Source organism: Mobula hypostoma, chromosome 28, assembly GCF_963921235.1.
Source record: "Mobula hypostoma chromosome 28, sMobHyp1.1, whole genome shotgun sequence".
NCBI classification, from domain to species: domain Eukaryota; kingdom Metazoa; phylum Chordata; class Chondrichthyes; order Myliobatiformes; family Myliobatidae; genus Mobula; species Mobula hypostoma.
The window spans coordinates 17,653,274-17,666,288 of record NC_086124.1 but is presented as its reverse complement, the minus strand read 5'-3'; the positions used below and the strand labels follow the sequence as shown (position 1 = coordinate 17,666,288).

General features: G+C 46.6%; 1 protein-coding gene across 1 annotated transcript in view; it reads left to right on the top strand.

Annotated features, from left to right (window-relative positions):
- Window positions 1-9,169, top strand: part of LOC134338734 (neuronal pentraxin-1-like) — a 31,842-nt gene extending 22,673 nt beyond the window's left edge. The window contains exon 5 of the mRNA XM_063034777.1: window positions 7,981-9,169. Coding sequence (XP_062890847.1) covers window positions 7,981-8,196 — 216 coding nt within the window. The 3' untranslated portion in view covers window positions 8,197-9,169. The remainder of the gene's footprint in view (window positions 1-7,980) is intronic.
- Window positions 9,170-13,015: the final 3,846 nt, after the last annotated feature.

The following is a 13,015-nucleotide window of genomic DNA, read 5'->3' as shown; positions in this document are numbered from 1 at the left end:
GTCCTTTATGTCTGTTCCTTCCCAGTTCTCTTCCTTCTGTTTTGCTTTCTGCTTCGGTATCCAATAGATCTATTCCGTGCCTTTTTAATAGAACATAGAACATAGAATAGTACAGCACAGTACAGGCCCTTCGGCCCACAATGTTGTGCCGACCCTCAAACCCTGTCTCCCATATAAACTCCCACCTTAGATTCCTCCATATACCTGTCTAGTAGTCTCTTAAACTTCACTAGTGAATCTGCCTCCACCACTGTCTCAGGCAGTGCATTCCACTCACCAACCACTCTCTGAGTAAAAAACCTTCCTCTAATATCCCCCTTGAACTTCCCACCCCTTACCTTAAAGCCATGTCCTCTTGTATTGAGCAGTGGTGCCCTGGGGAAGAGGCGCTGGCTATCCACTCTATCTATTCCTCTTATTATCTTGTACACCTTTATCATGTCTCCTCTCATCCTCCTTCTCTCCAAAGAGTAAAGCCCTAGCTCCCTCTCCATTTTCTTCCCTCTCTTTCTGTCAGTCCCACTTCCCTCTCCGCTCTCTCCAATTCTTGTCCCCTTCGTCTTCTCTATTTCTCTCTCTCTCTGCCCTCTACCCTATCTCTCTTCTCTTTCCCTTTCCTCCCCATCCATTCTGCCACTCCTGTCTACCCTCTCTTCCCTCTCTCCTCCCTTTCATCTCTCCTAACTCTCTCGCTACGTTCTACCCTAACTCTCACTCTCTTTTAATTTCACTCTCTTTTTTCTCCTCACACCTTTCCCCTCGCTGCTCCATCCCCTTTCTCTTCCCTTTCTCTCTCTCTCTCTGCCACTGCACTCTCTCTCTCTCTCTCTCTTTGCTCTCTCACGATTCCAATCTCTCCCATCTCTCCCTCTCATTCTCTCTCACATTCACTTTCTTCTCATCCACTCTCCTCTTTCTTCCTCCTCCATCTTTCTCTGGCCAAATATTATGCTGGTCTTTCTCTTTTCCCCTTATAAGATGATCAGATGTAGGACCAGAATTAGGCCATTGGCCTGTCGAGTCTTCTCCGCCATTCATCCTGGCTGCTTTATTGTCCCTCAGAACCCCATTCTCCTGCCTTCTCCCGTAACCTTTCATGCCCTGATTAATCAAGAACGTATCAACTTCTGCCCTAAATACACCCAATCAGCTGGCCTAAACAGCCCCTTGCGGTAATGAATTCCACAGATTCACCACACTCTGGCTGAAGAAATTCCTCCTCACCTCCATTCTAAATGAACGTCCCTCTAATCCGAGCCTTCCCCGCCATAGAAAAGTTCCTCTCCACATGCATACTACCTTGGTGTTTCAACCTTCGATAGGTTTCAATGAGACCCCTCCCGTCATTCTTCTGAATTCGAGTGAGTACAGGCGCGGGCCCGTCAAACGCTCGCCCTTCAATCCCAGAATCTTTCACGTGAACCTCCTCTGAACCCTCTCCAGTGTCAGTACATCCGTTCTGAAATAAGGGGCCCAAAACTGTTCACAATGCTCCAAGTGAGGCCTCACCAGTGCATAAAGGTTCTGCATCGAATCCCTGTTGTTATAATATAATCCTCTCGAAATGAATGCTAACATTGCATTTGCCTTCCTCACCACCCACTCAGTCTGCAAGAGGACTTCCAAGTACCTTTGCACCTCAGATTTTCGAACCTTCTCTCTATTTAGAAAATAATCTACGCTTTTATTTCTTCTACCAAAATGTATGACCCTACACTTCCCGACACTATATTTCATTTGCCCCTTCTTTGCGCATTCTCCTAATCTGTCTAAGTCCTTTTGTAGCCTCCCTGCTTCCATAATATTGCCTGCCGCTCTACCTATCTTCATATCGTCCGCAAACCTGGCCACTAAGCCATCAATTCCTTCATTCAAATCACTGACACACAATGCTTCCGTCCCCTCTCTTCTGATTCGCCTTCTTCTCTCTGCCTCTCGCTCTCCAATCCTGAGTCTTTATCCCTTCTTCTCCAATATTTTTCCTCTTCCATTCTCTTTCTGCTCCCTCACCACTGCGTTTCCTGTCATATGGACACACACTTTCCTCCCCTTTCCCGCTCCTCTCGCCTCTCTCACACTACCCCACTCTCTCCTCTCCCCTTCTCCCATCTCTACGCATCATCTCCCTCTCACTCACGCACACGTTGTCTCTCTCCCTCCCTTTCTCTCTCCTCTCACACACTCATTCTCCTCTCTCACTCACTCGCACTACCTCTTCTCTCCTCTCTGGGCCTCTCTCTCTCTCTTTATCTCACTCATTCGCTCCCTTCTCTGCCTTATCTCTCTCTCTCTCTCTCTCTCTCTCTCTCTCTCTCTCTCTTTCTTTCACTCATTCTCTCGCTCTCTCTCTCTCACACACACACTCATTCTCTCTCTCTCTCTCTTTCACTCATTCTCTCTCTCTCTCTCTCTCTCTCTCTCTCTCTCTCTCTCTCTTTCACTCATTCTCTCGCTCTCTCTCTCTCTCTGCTGCTTTCCCTCACACAGTGAATATCAGGTCAGCATTGTTTTGCGGTTGCGTGAAACGTTTCTCTCTTGGTAGCAGCTCCCAAAGCCAATTAAACCACGTTAATCCCCTACTTGATTGAGACAATAAGAACGCAATAGAAAGGAAGGACATAAGCCGGGAAGATGTGGAATCGATATGGGTAGAGCTGCGTAACACTAAGGGGCAGAAGACGCTGGTGGGAGTTGTGTACAGGCCACCTAACAGTAGTAGTGAGGTCGGAGATGGTATTAAACAGGAAATTAGAAATGTGTGCAATAAAGGAACAGCAGTTATAATGGGTGACTTCAATCTACATGTAGACTGGGTGAACCAAATTGGTAAAGGTGCTGAGGAAGAGGATTTCTTGGAATGTATGCGGGATGGTTTTTTGAACCAACATGTCGAGGAACCGACTAGAGAGCAGGCTATTCTGGACTGGGTTTTGAGCAATGAGGAAGGGTTAATTAGCGATCTTGTCGTGAGAGGCCCCTTGGGTAAGAGTGACCATAATATGGTGGAATTCTTCATTAACATGGAGAGTGACGTAGTTAATTCAGAAACAAAGGTTCTGAACTTAAAGAGGGGTAACTTTGAAGGTATGAGACATGAATTAGCTAAGATAGACTGGCAAATGACACTTCAAGGATTGACGGTGGATATGCAATGGCAGGCATTTAAAGGTTGCATGGATGAACTACAACAATTGTTCATCCCAGTTTGGCAAAAGAATAAATCAAGGAAGGTAGTGCACCCGTGGCTGACAAGAGAAATTAGGGATAGTATCAATTCCAAAGAAGTAGCATACAAATTAGCCAGAGAAAGTGGCTCACCTGAGGACTGGGAGAAATTCAGAGTTCAGCAGAGGAGGACAAAGGGCTTAATTAGGAAGGGGAAAAAAGATTATGAGAGAAAACTGGCAGAGAACATAAAAACGGACTGTAAAAGCTTTTATAGATATGTAAAAAGGAAAAGACTGATAAAGACAAATGTAGGTCCCCTGCAAACAGAAACAGGTGAATTGATTATGGGGAGCAAGGACATGGCAGACCAATTGAATAATTACTTTGGTTCTGTCTTCACTAAGGAGGACATAAATAATCTTCCAGAAATAGTAAGGGACAGAGGGTCCAGTGAGATGGAGGAACTGAGCGAAATACATGTTAGTAGGGAAGTGGTGTTAGGTAAATTGAAGGGATTGAAGGCAGATAAATCCCCAGGGCCAGATGGTCTGCATCCCAGAGTGCTTAAGGAAGTGGCCCAAGAAATAGTGGATGCATTAGTGATAATTTTTCAAAACTCGTTAGATTCTGGACTAGTTCCTGAGGATTGGAGGGTGGCTAATGTAACCCCACTTTTTAAAAAAGGAGGGAGAGAGAAACCGGGGAATTATAGGCCGGTTAGCCTAACGTCGGTGGTGGGGAAACTGCTGGAGTCAGTTATCAAGGATGTGATAACAGCACATTTGGAAAGCGGTGAAATGATCGGACAAAGTCAGCATGGATTTGTGAAAGGAAAATCATGTCTGACGAATCTCATAGAATTTTTTGAGGATGTAACTAGTAGAGTGGATAGGGGAGAACCAGTGGATGTGGTATATTTGGATTTTCAAAAGGCTTTTGACAAGGTCCCACATAGGAGATTAGTGTGCAAACTTAAAGCACACGGTATTGGGGGTAAGGTATTGGTGTGGGTGGAGAATTGGTTAGCAGACAGGAAGCAAAGAGTGGGAATAAACGGGACCTTTTCAGAATGGCAGGCGGTGACTAGTGGGGTACCGCAAGGCTCAGTGCTGGGACCCCAGTTGTTTACAATATATATTAATGACTTGGATGAGGGAATTAAATGCAGCATCTCCAAGTTTGCGGATGACACGAAGCTGGGTGGCAGTGTTAGCAGTGAGGAGGATGCTAAGAGGATGCAGGGTGACTTGGATAGGTTGGGTGAGTGGGCAAACTCATGGCAGATGCAATTTAATGTGGATAAATGTGAAGTTATCCACTTTGGTGGCAAAAATAGGAAAACAGATTATTATCTGAATGGTGGCCGATTAGGAAAAGGGGAGGTGCAACGAGACCTGGGTGTCATTATACACCAGTCATTGAAAGTGGGCATGCAGGTACAGCAGGCGGTGAAAAAGGCGAACGGTATGCTGGCATTTATAGCGAGAGGATTCGAGTACAGGAGCAGGGAGGTACTACTGCAGTTGTACAAGGCCTTGGTGAGACCACACCTGGAGTATTGTGTGCAGTTTTGGTCCCCTAATCTGAGGAAAGACATCTTTGCCATAGAGGGAGTACAAAGAAGGTTCACCAGATTGATTCCTGGGATGGCAGGTCTTTCATATGAAGAAAGACTGGATGAACTGGGCTTGTACTCGTTGGAATTTAGAAGATTGAGGGGGGATCTGATTGAAACGTATAAGATCCTAAAGGGATTGGACAGGCTAGATGCAGGAAGATTGTTCCCGATGTTGGGGAGGTCTAGAACGAGGGGTCACAGTTTGAGGATAGAGGGGAAGCCTTTTAGGACCGAGGTTAGGAAAAACTTCTTCACACAGAGAGTGGTGAATCTGTGGAATTCTCTGCCACAGCAAACTGTTGAGGCCAGTTCATTAGCTATGTTTAAAAGGAAGTTAGATATGGCCCTTGTGGCTACAGGGGTCAGGGGGTATGGAGGGAAGGCTGGGTTCTGAGTTGGATGATCAGCCATGATCATAATAAATGGCGGTGCAGGCTCGAAGGGCCGAATGGCCTACTCCTGCACCTATTTTCTATGTTTCTATGTTTCTATAATGCGGAGCGTGATATCCGTCATTTCCCTCCATCTGTCCGTCGCGGTTAGTGATTCGTCAGACTGAGTGCGTTAATCTCCAGGCGTGTTTTCCCCGAAAACCACGTTAAATTAATCAAACCCCCCCAAAAAAAAATCTGTTTCTCTCCTCCCACTACAACCACCCGCCCCCGCCCCCCACCTTAAAGTCAGAAACGAATTAGCGTAGCTTTTCCAATACAGAGCGTTATTGGTTTTCAGGCAATGTTAAGAAAATGAGGAAATATCAGGATGGAGGAATTAATGGAAGAAAGCTCAAATTTAGGAGCGAGAACAAGACACTCTGCAGCTCCACCCTGCTCCGCCATCAATAGGATGATATTAACCCCCACTCCCACACTCTGCCAAAACCCCGGGTCTGTCTGGCCTCCAGCGTGTGTGTGTGTGTGTGTCACTGTCAGTGTGCCCGTGTCGGTGTTTGTCTGTAAGTGTGTGTTGGTGTGTCTGTGTAACTCTCTGTGTTTGTGTATGTGTGTGTTTGCAAGTGTACTGTGTCTGTTTTTGTGTACAGTATCTGTGGGCGTCTGCCTGTATGTCTGTGTATTTGTGTATGTTTGTCTTTTTTCCTTCTCTGTGTATCTGTGTGCGCCTTCTTGTCCTCTTTTATGTGCATTTGCGGGTTCTCCTGTGTCTGTTGTTCTGTACCTGTATCTGTCTACTGTACATCTGTCTGCTTTACTCTGTCATCGTTTTATGGGTCTTCCTGTGCTCTTGCGTGTATGCGGCTGTGATCTTGTGTCTGTGTGTGTGTGTGTGTGTGTGTGTGTGTGTGTAAAGGTGTTCTTGTGTGTGCGTTCTTTTTATTTATTGAGATACAGCGTGGAATTAATCCTTTGAGCAATAGCACCCGATGTAACCCAAGCCTAGTCGCTGGTCAATTTACAATAACCAATTAATCTACCAACTGGTGGGTCTTTGGACTATGGGAGGAATCCGGAGCACACGGGGAGAACCCACACGGTCACGGGGAGAACGTACATACTCTTTACAGACAGCAGGGGAAATTGAGCCTGGGTCACTGGTACTATAAAGCGTTGTCCTAACCACTACTCCACCACACCATGCGTTATTCGTATGCCTGTGTGCATTCGGAGTATCTGTGCGCACCCTCTTGTGCGTGGTCTTCTGAATGCGCCTGTGTGTTCCTTTGTGTGCCACCGTGCGGTCTTGCATGCATGTATCTGCATGCTTTCTTGTGTATGTGTTTGCCTGCATGTCTATAAGTGTATGTGTGTCCCTGCGTGTCACTGTGGGCCAGCCGTATAGGTCATTTCATTACAACAGCCCATTGAGGGAAAGAGCAACACTGTAACAGAATACAGATTGGAGTAATACTGTTAGGTGCCTTTCAGGGTAATGGACATCTGGATATTGAGGCAAAGATATAGGTTCTCTCTCTTTAACAGTAAAGCCCTTAATCGTCTTATATACATCAATTGGATAAGCTTGCTATCTATTGAACCCGAGGTAGCGCAAGGCCAAAGTAATTGCAACCTGGCCTCGTGATTAAACTATCGGCCTGCGGGAAAACTGGAGCAGAAAACCACTGGGCCCCTCACACCAGACCTGCCATTGAAGAGGTTCGCCACGATGAGGTTCAACGGGGGGGATGCTGTCTCCATTAGAGGGTGATAGAATCATAGAAAAGTACAGCACAAAAAAAACGTCCTTCGGCGCATCAGTCCGTGCCGAAATCAATTAAACTGCTTCCTCTCATCGGCCTGCATCGTAACCATAACCCTACCATCCATGTACCTATCTAAACTTCTCTTAAACGTTGAAATCGAGCTTGCATGCACCACTTGTGCTGGCAGCTCGTTCCGCACTCTCACAACCCTCTCAGTGAAGACGATTCCCCTCATGTTCCCCTTTACCTTTTCACCTTTCACCTTTAACCCATGATCCCACCCAATCCAACCTCAGTGGAAAAAGCCTGCTTTCATTTAACTTATCTATACCCCTCATAATTTTGTATACCTCTACCTAATCTCCCCTCAATTTTCTATGTTCTAAAGAAGACAGCCCGAAGCTATTCAGTCTGTCCCTATATCTCAGGTCCTCGAGATCCGGTAATATCCTTGCATGTTTTCTCTGTGCTCTTTCAACCTTATTTACATCTTTTCTGTAGGTAGGCATGAGGTATAAGGAGGGGATGTTCTATCTGGAACGGCGGAAGTTGAGGGGAAACCAGTCAATTATAAGATTATGAGAGGCATTTAGTCAGCAGATAGTAAGATATAACTAATATCACAAACAGGGGAGTTCCAGGACAAATATCCGCGGGCCACCACTGGTTTACGGACTTTAGAACCAGAGTCACAGCCTTCCACTGCGACCCTGTCTACTATGGCAAACCGATTCTGAATCCGAACGGGCAATTCGCCGTGGATCCCGTACATCCTAACGTTCTAGACACAGTATATCGTGAAGGAGGTTGCTCAAAGCCTGGTTAACTCTGTGCCCAAACCTTATCTGGCAAAGATTGCTGTGCCGACCATGTAACCGCTCTTATTAAGACATTGTCTTCTGAAGATGTCCTTATTGCTGGGGAGGCCAGTGCCCGTGATGAAGCTGGCTGGGTTTACAACCATTTGCTGTTTTTTTTTCCCGATCCTCTGCCGGGCTTAGGATATTTTACACGCTCTCCCCTTTGTTCTCCCCAGGACTCCGTGGGCGGGCTGTTCGACGCCACGCAAGCCTTCGTGGGCAACCTGTCGGACTTCAACATGTGGGACCGAGTGCTGGAGCCCGCGGAAGTGCGCCAGCTGACGGCCTGCGAGGTCCGGGCAGTCGGCAACCTGGTGACGTGGACGGCGGACGGCGTGGAGTTGCGGGGCGGGGCCGTCGGTTTGCCGTCGCACCCCTGCCAGGGGTCCTGAGCCAGGGAGCTGGATGGAGGAAGCAGGAGGATCAGGGTGGGGGTTGGCTGCTGGTGGCTCGTACCCAGCCCCGGGGCGTGACTGTCATGCCGAATGGGGCAATCGGGAGATGAGCGTGTTGCTGTCAACGGCCAATCCCCTTCGCGATCTATACAAACCTCTGCCTATATCTGTAACCCCCCTCGCTCTGTAACCACACCGATATCTCTAAACCCCTTTCCGTCTCTGTTAACCCTGCGGCCTCTGAACTCCTCGTCCAAACCTCTCCGCATCTCTGAACCTTCCCTCACTCTTTCCCTGGCCCTGCTTCTGTCCGTAAACCTCCCTATCTCTATAAACTCAGCCTTCTCACTATAACACTTTCTAACCCCTCCCTTCCTCTCTCTCTCTCTCTCTCTCTGTCTCTCTCTGTAACTCCTTCATGTCCGTAATCTGGTACTATTTTGCCTCTAGCGCCTACGTTCGCCGTCCAAATCTCGCCAAGCCGTTGATCCTTCCCAATAGCTATAATAATTCCCTTCCTATATCAGTAAACCCCTCCCTATCTTGTAAACCCCTTCCTTGTCTCTGTTGTCCTTACAGTCCCTGCACTCCTCGTCCAAACCTCTCCACGCCCTGGACCCTGCTCTGTCTCTACAACCCTCTCCCTCTCTCTATTCCCTCTCTGTCACCCCCTCCAACATCTACCCTCCCCGCCCAAACTCGCCCTTTCCCTATCTCTGTAACCCCATGTAGCTTAGTAATCCAGGTCTTCCTATTCAAATCCCCCTGTAGCCTTCCCTATCTCCTCATCTCTGTAACATCCATCTCTGAAAACTTGCGTTTTCTTTCCTTATATTTAAACCCATCTACAGCCCTCAACCCCTCCCTATCTCTGTAAGAGATCTCCGTGATCTTCAGTTAAATGCCCTCCAGAGCGCTCCAGTCCTTCTCCTCCCGGCCCCCTTCTCTACTGGAGTCAAAATTAAAACTGTTGTAAACGTTCATCCAGTCGGGCAGCATCTGTGGCGCGAGAAGCAGAGTCAACTTATCAGATCGAAGACCTCTCATCAGCGACCCCTCCCTATCGGCACAACTCAGTCTCTCCGCTTACCCGGTGTCTGGCTCCCATGTCTCGTTCCAGCGACTTGGCGCGGAGTGCCGTCAAATTCAAGGTCGACGGTTCTAAACAAGTGCGTACGTGTACAGGCGCAAGGAAAAACATACTTGCAGCAGCTTCGCAAACACTTCGCATTGTATTAGCAGCACTCGAGCCTCAAGATTGTTTGTTGTCATTTCCAGTACACATGTGTAAAGGAGAACGAAATTAATTGTTACTCCCGATCCGATGCAGCACAAAAAAGAAAACACAAAAGATAAAGAACAGAATAATAATGATAATAATACAAATACGTATAAATACAACAGATAGCTTATATACATAGAGCTATATGTCCATAAAGTGTCAAGAAAAGCATAAATTATACATAATTATAAACAAGAAAATGATGCATAATTCGGAGGCCTCCGTTGATCTGGGTGGACCGTAGATGTTGCGTCTTAGCTGTCTAGATACACAAGACGGGGCAGTACGATACGGTGAGCATGGTGTTGCCCATCCAGCAGACACCCACTCTCCATGCATGTAGTGAACCCAAAAGAACGGCAGGAACCGATACAGTTGGGCGCAGTCAAACGGAATCCAGTGGAGTCGCAGGAATTGCCAGTCACCGTTGAACTCAACTTATGATTGCCTTAGGGACTCCGGCTCCAGATTTTTCCCTCGGATTTTACTCCCGAAGCCTTCCCCGTGAGTGGCTATCGCAAGGCAGCGGAGGTTTGAATTAGACCTTTCCTTCTCTTAGATGAACTGCCAACCACTACTGACGAACCCCATCTGCCCGAAGCGACTGGTTTTAGACCGCCTTTGCCCCTTCTCCTGTCAGTAGAAACGGTTCCTCCAGATTTAGTAGCTAAACCACACGTGAAGGCCGGAGCTGAACTTAGTTGTCAGAGTGTTTTTCAGACGCATATCATTGGGAGCATTTAATAGGTAGTGGGAGCTTGATCTCATTATCACCCCCGGTTATAACAAACTTTTGTGTATAATTATACGGAAGGAAAGAATAAATTATATATAAATAAAACAATATTTTACAAAAAAATGTAATTAGAACAGAAAAGGCCAATTTATGTGTAAAGAGTTCAAAGTGGACAAGTTGAACGTACAAGTCCCAACTGGAGAGTGTGAGATACTTGATCCGCCATTAGGAAATGAGATGTGGCAGGTGACAGAGGTTTGTGTAAGGGAACATTTTGCATCTAGTGATCACAGTGCCATTAGTTTCAAAGTAAATGTGCAGAAAGAGATAGGCCTGCCCTGCGGGTTCTGCTTCTAAATTGGAGAAAGACCAATTTTAATGGCATCAGAAAGGATCTGGCAAGTGTGGATTGCGACAAGCTGTTTTCTGGCAATAGTGTACTTGGTAAGTGGAAGGCCTTCAAAAGAGAGATTTTGGGAGTTCAGAGCTTTTATGTGCCTGTCGGAATAAAGGGGAAAGATAACAGGTGTAGGGAACATTAGTTATCAAGAGATATTGAGGCCCTGATTGAGAAAAAAAATGAGTTGCATTGTAGGTATAGGCAGGTAAGAACAAATGAGGTGCTTGAGGATGAAAGGCAAGAGAACGCATAAGAAAGAAATCAGGAGGGCTAAAAGAAGGCATGAGGCTGCCCGAGCAGACAAGGTGAAAAAGAATCCTAAAGGACTCTACAGATATGCTAAGAGCAAAAGGATTGCGAGGGACAAAAATTGATCCTCTGGAAGATCAGAATGGTAAACCGTGCGTGGAGCCAATAGCGATGGGGAAGAAGTAAGGCAAAACTTCATGAGCTCTATGCGCATTACAGAGAAGGAGGTGTTTGCTGTCTTGCGGCAAATTAGAGAGGATGAATCCCCTCGGACCACGTGGGAGGAAGGTGTAGAAATTGTGGGGGCCTTAGCAGAGATATTTAAAACCTCCTTAGCAACAAGTAATATGCCGGAGGATTGGAAGATTGTGAATGCTTTTCAGCTAATTAAGAAAGGCTCTAAAAATAAACCAGGAAATTACAGGCCGTGAGCCTGACATCAGTAGTGGGGAAGTTATTGGAAAGTATTCGAAGGGACCGGGTGTTGTCTACATAGACTTTAGCAAGGCATCTGACAAGGTCCCACATTAGAGGCTGGTCCAGAAGATTCATTCGCTCGGCATTCATGATGTGGTAGTAAATCGGATTAGATATTTGCTTTATGGACGAAGCCAGAGAGTATAGTATATGGCTGCCTTTCTGACTGGAAGCCTGTGACTAGTGGAGTGCCACAGGGATTTGGTGCTGGTTCGCTTGCTTTTTGCCATCTATATCAATTATCTGGATGACAATGTGGTTAACCTGATCAGCAAGTTTTGCAGAGATTTGATAGCATACAAAATGATGAGGGGTATAGATGGGGTAAATGCAAGCAGGCTTTTTTTTTTTCACTGAGGTTGGGTGGGACTACAGCCAGAGGTCAAGTGTTAAGAATGAAAGGTGAAAAGTTTAAGGGGAACATGAGGAGAAACAATTTCAGTCAGAGGGTCATGAGAGTGTGGAACGTGCTGCCAGCGTAAATGGTGCATGTGAGCATGGGTAAGGGTATAGGCTCTATGGTCCCTGTGCAGGTCGATGGAAGTAAGCAGCTTAAATTGAAACATAGAAAACCTACAGTACAATACAGGCCCTTCGGCCCACAATGCAGTGCTGAACATGTACTTAACTTCAGAAATTGCCTCGAGTTACCCATTGCCCTCTACTTTTCTAAGATCCATGTACCTATCCAGGAACATCTGAAAAGATCCTATTGTATCCACCTCCACCACCGTCGCCGGCAGCCCATTCCACGCACTCACCATTCTCTGCGTAAAAAAACTTAGCCCTGACATCTCCTTGCTACCTATTTCCAAGCACCTTAAAACTGTGCCCTCTCGTGTTAGCCATTTCAGTCCTGGGAAAAAGCCTCTGACTATCCACACGATCAATGCCTCTCATCATTTTATACACCTCTATCAGGTCATCTCTCATCCTCTGTCGCTCCAAGGAGAAAAGGCCAAGTTCACTCAACCCATTCTCAAAAGGCATGCTCCCCAATCCAGGCAACATACTTGTAAATCTCCTCTGTACCCTTTCTATAGTTTCCACATCCTTCCTGTAGTGAGGTGACCAGAAATGAGCACAATACTCCAAGTGGGGTCTGACCAGGGTCCTATATAGCTGTAACATTACCTCTCGACTCTTGAACTCAGTCCCACGGTTGATGAAGGCCTTCTTAACCACACAGTTAACCTGCGCAGCAGCTTTGAGTATGGATTGCTCGCCACGGATTAGATGGGCCGAAGGGCCTGTTTCTGTGCAATACTTTTCTGTGACACTATGACTCTAAGGAAAGTGGCGAGTGCCTGGAAAGCGCTACGAGGGTCGGTGGTGGAGACGTATACAACAGAGGTGTTAAAATGCTGCAAGGTAGTATGTGGGTGCGCAAAGAATGCAGGAATGTGTAAGTTTAAGATATTAGGTGCCATTAGTTTAGTTCCACTGACACGACACGGGTGCCCTGGGTCCTCTTCCTGTACTGTAATGCTCTCTGATCGATGATCCCTGTTACTATATAGCATCTGTCCAAGAAATCAGATCCGTGTTCCTCAATCTAAGGGACACGCTGACAAACCCTAATGTTACTACTGCCACTTCCTCTTGAAATGGTCTCTAAGATGCTCCGCAACCAACTCCGGGTTCCGACTTGTTACAGAGACACGACATCTCT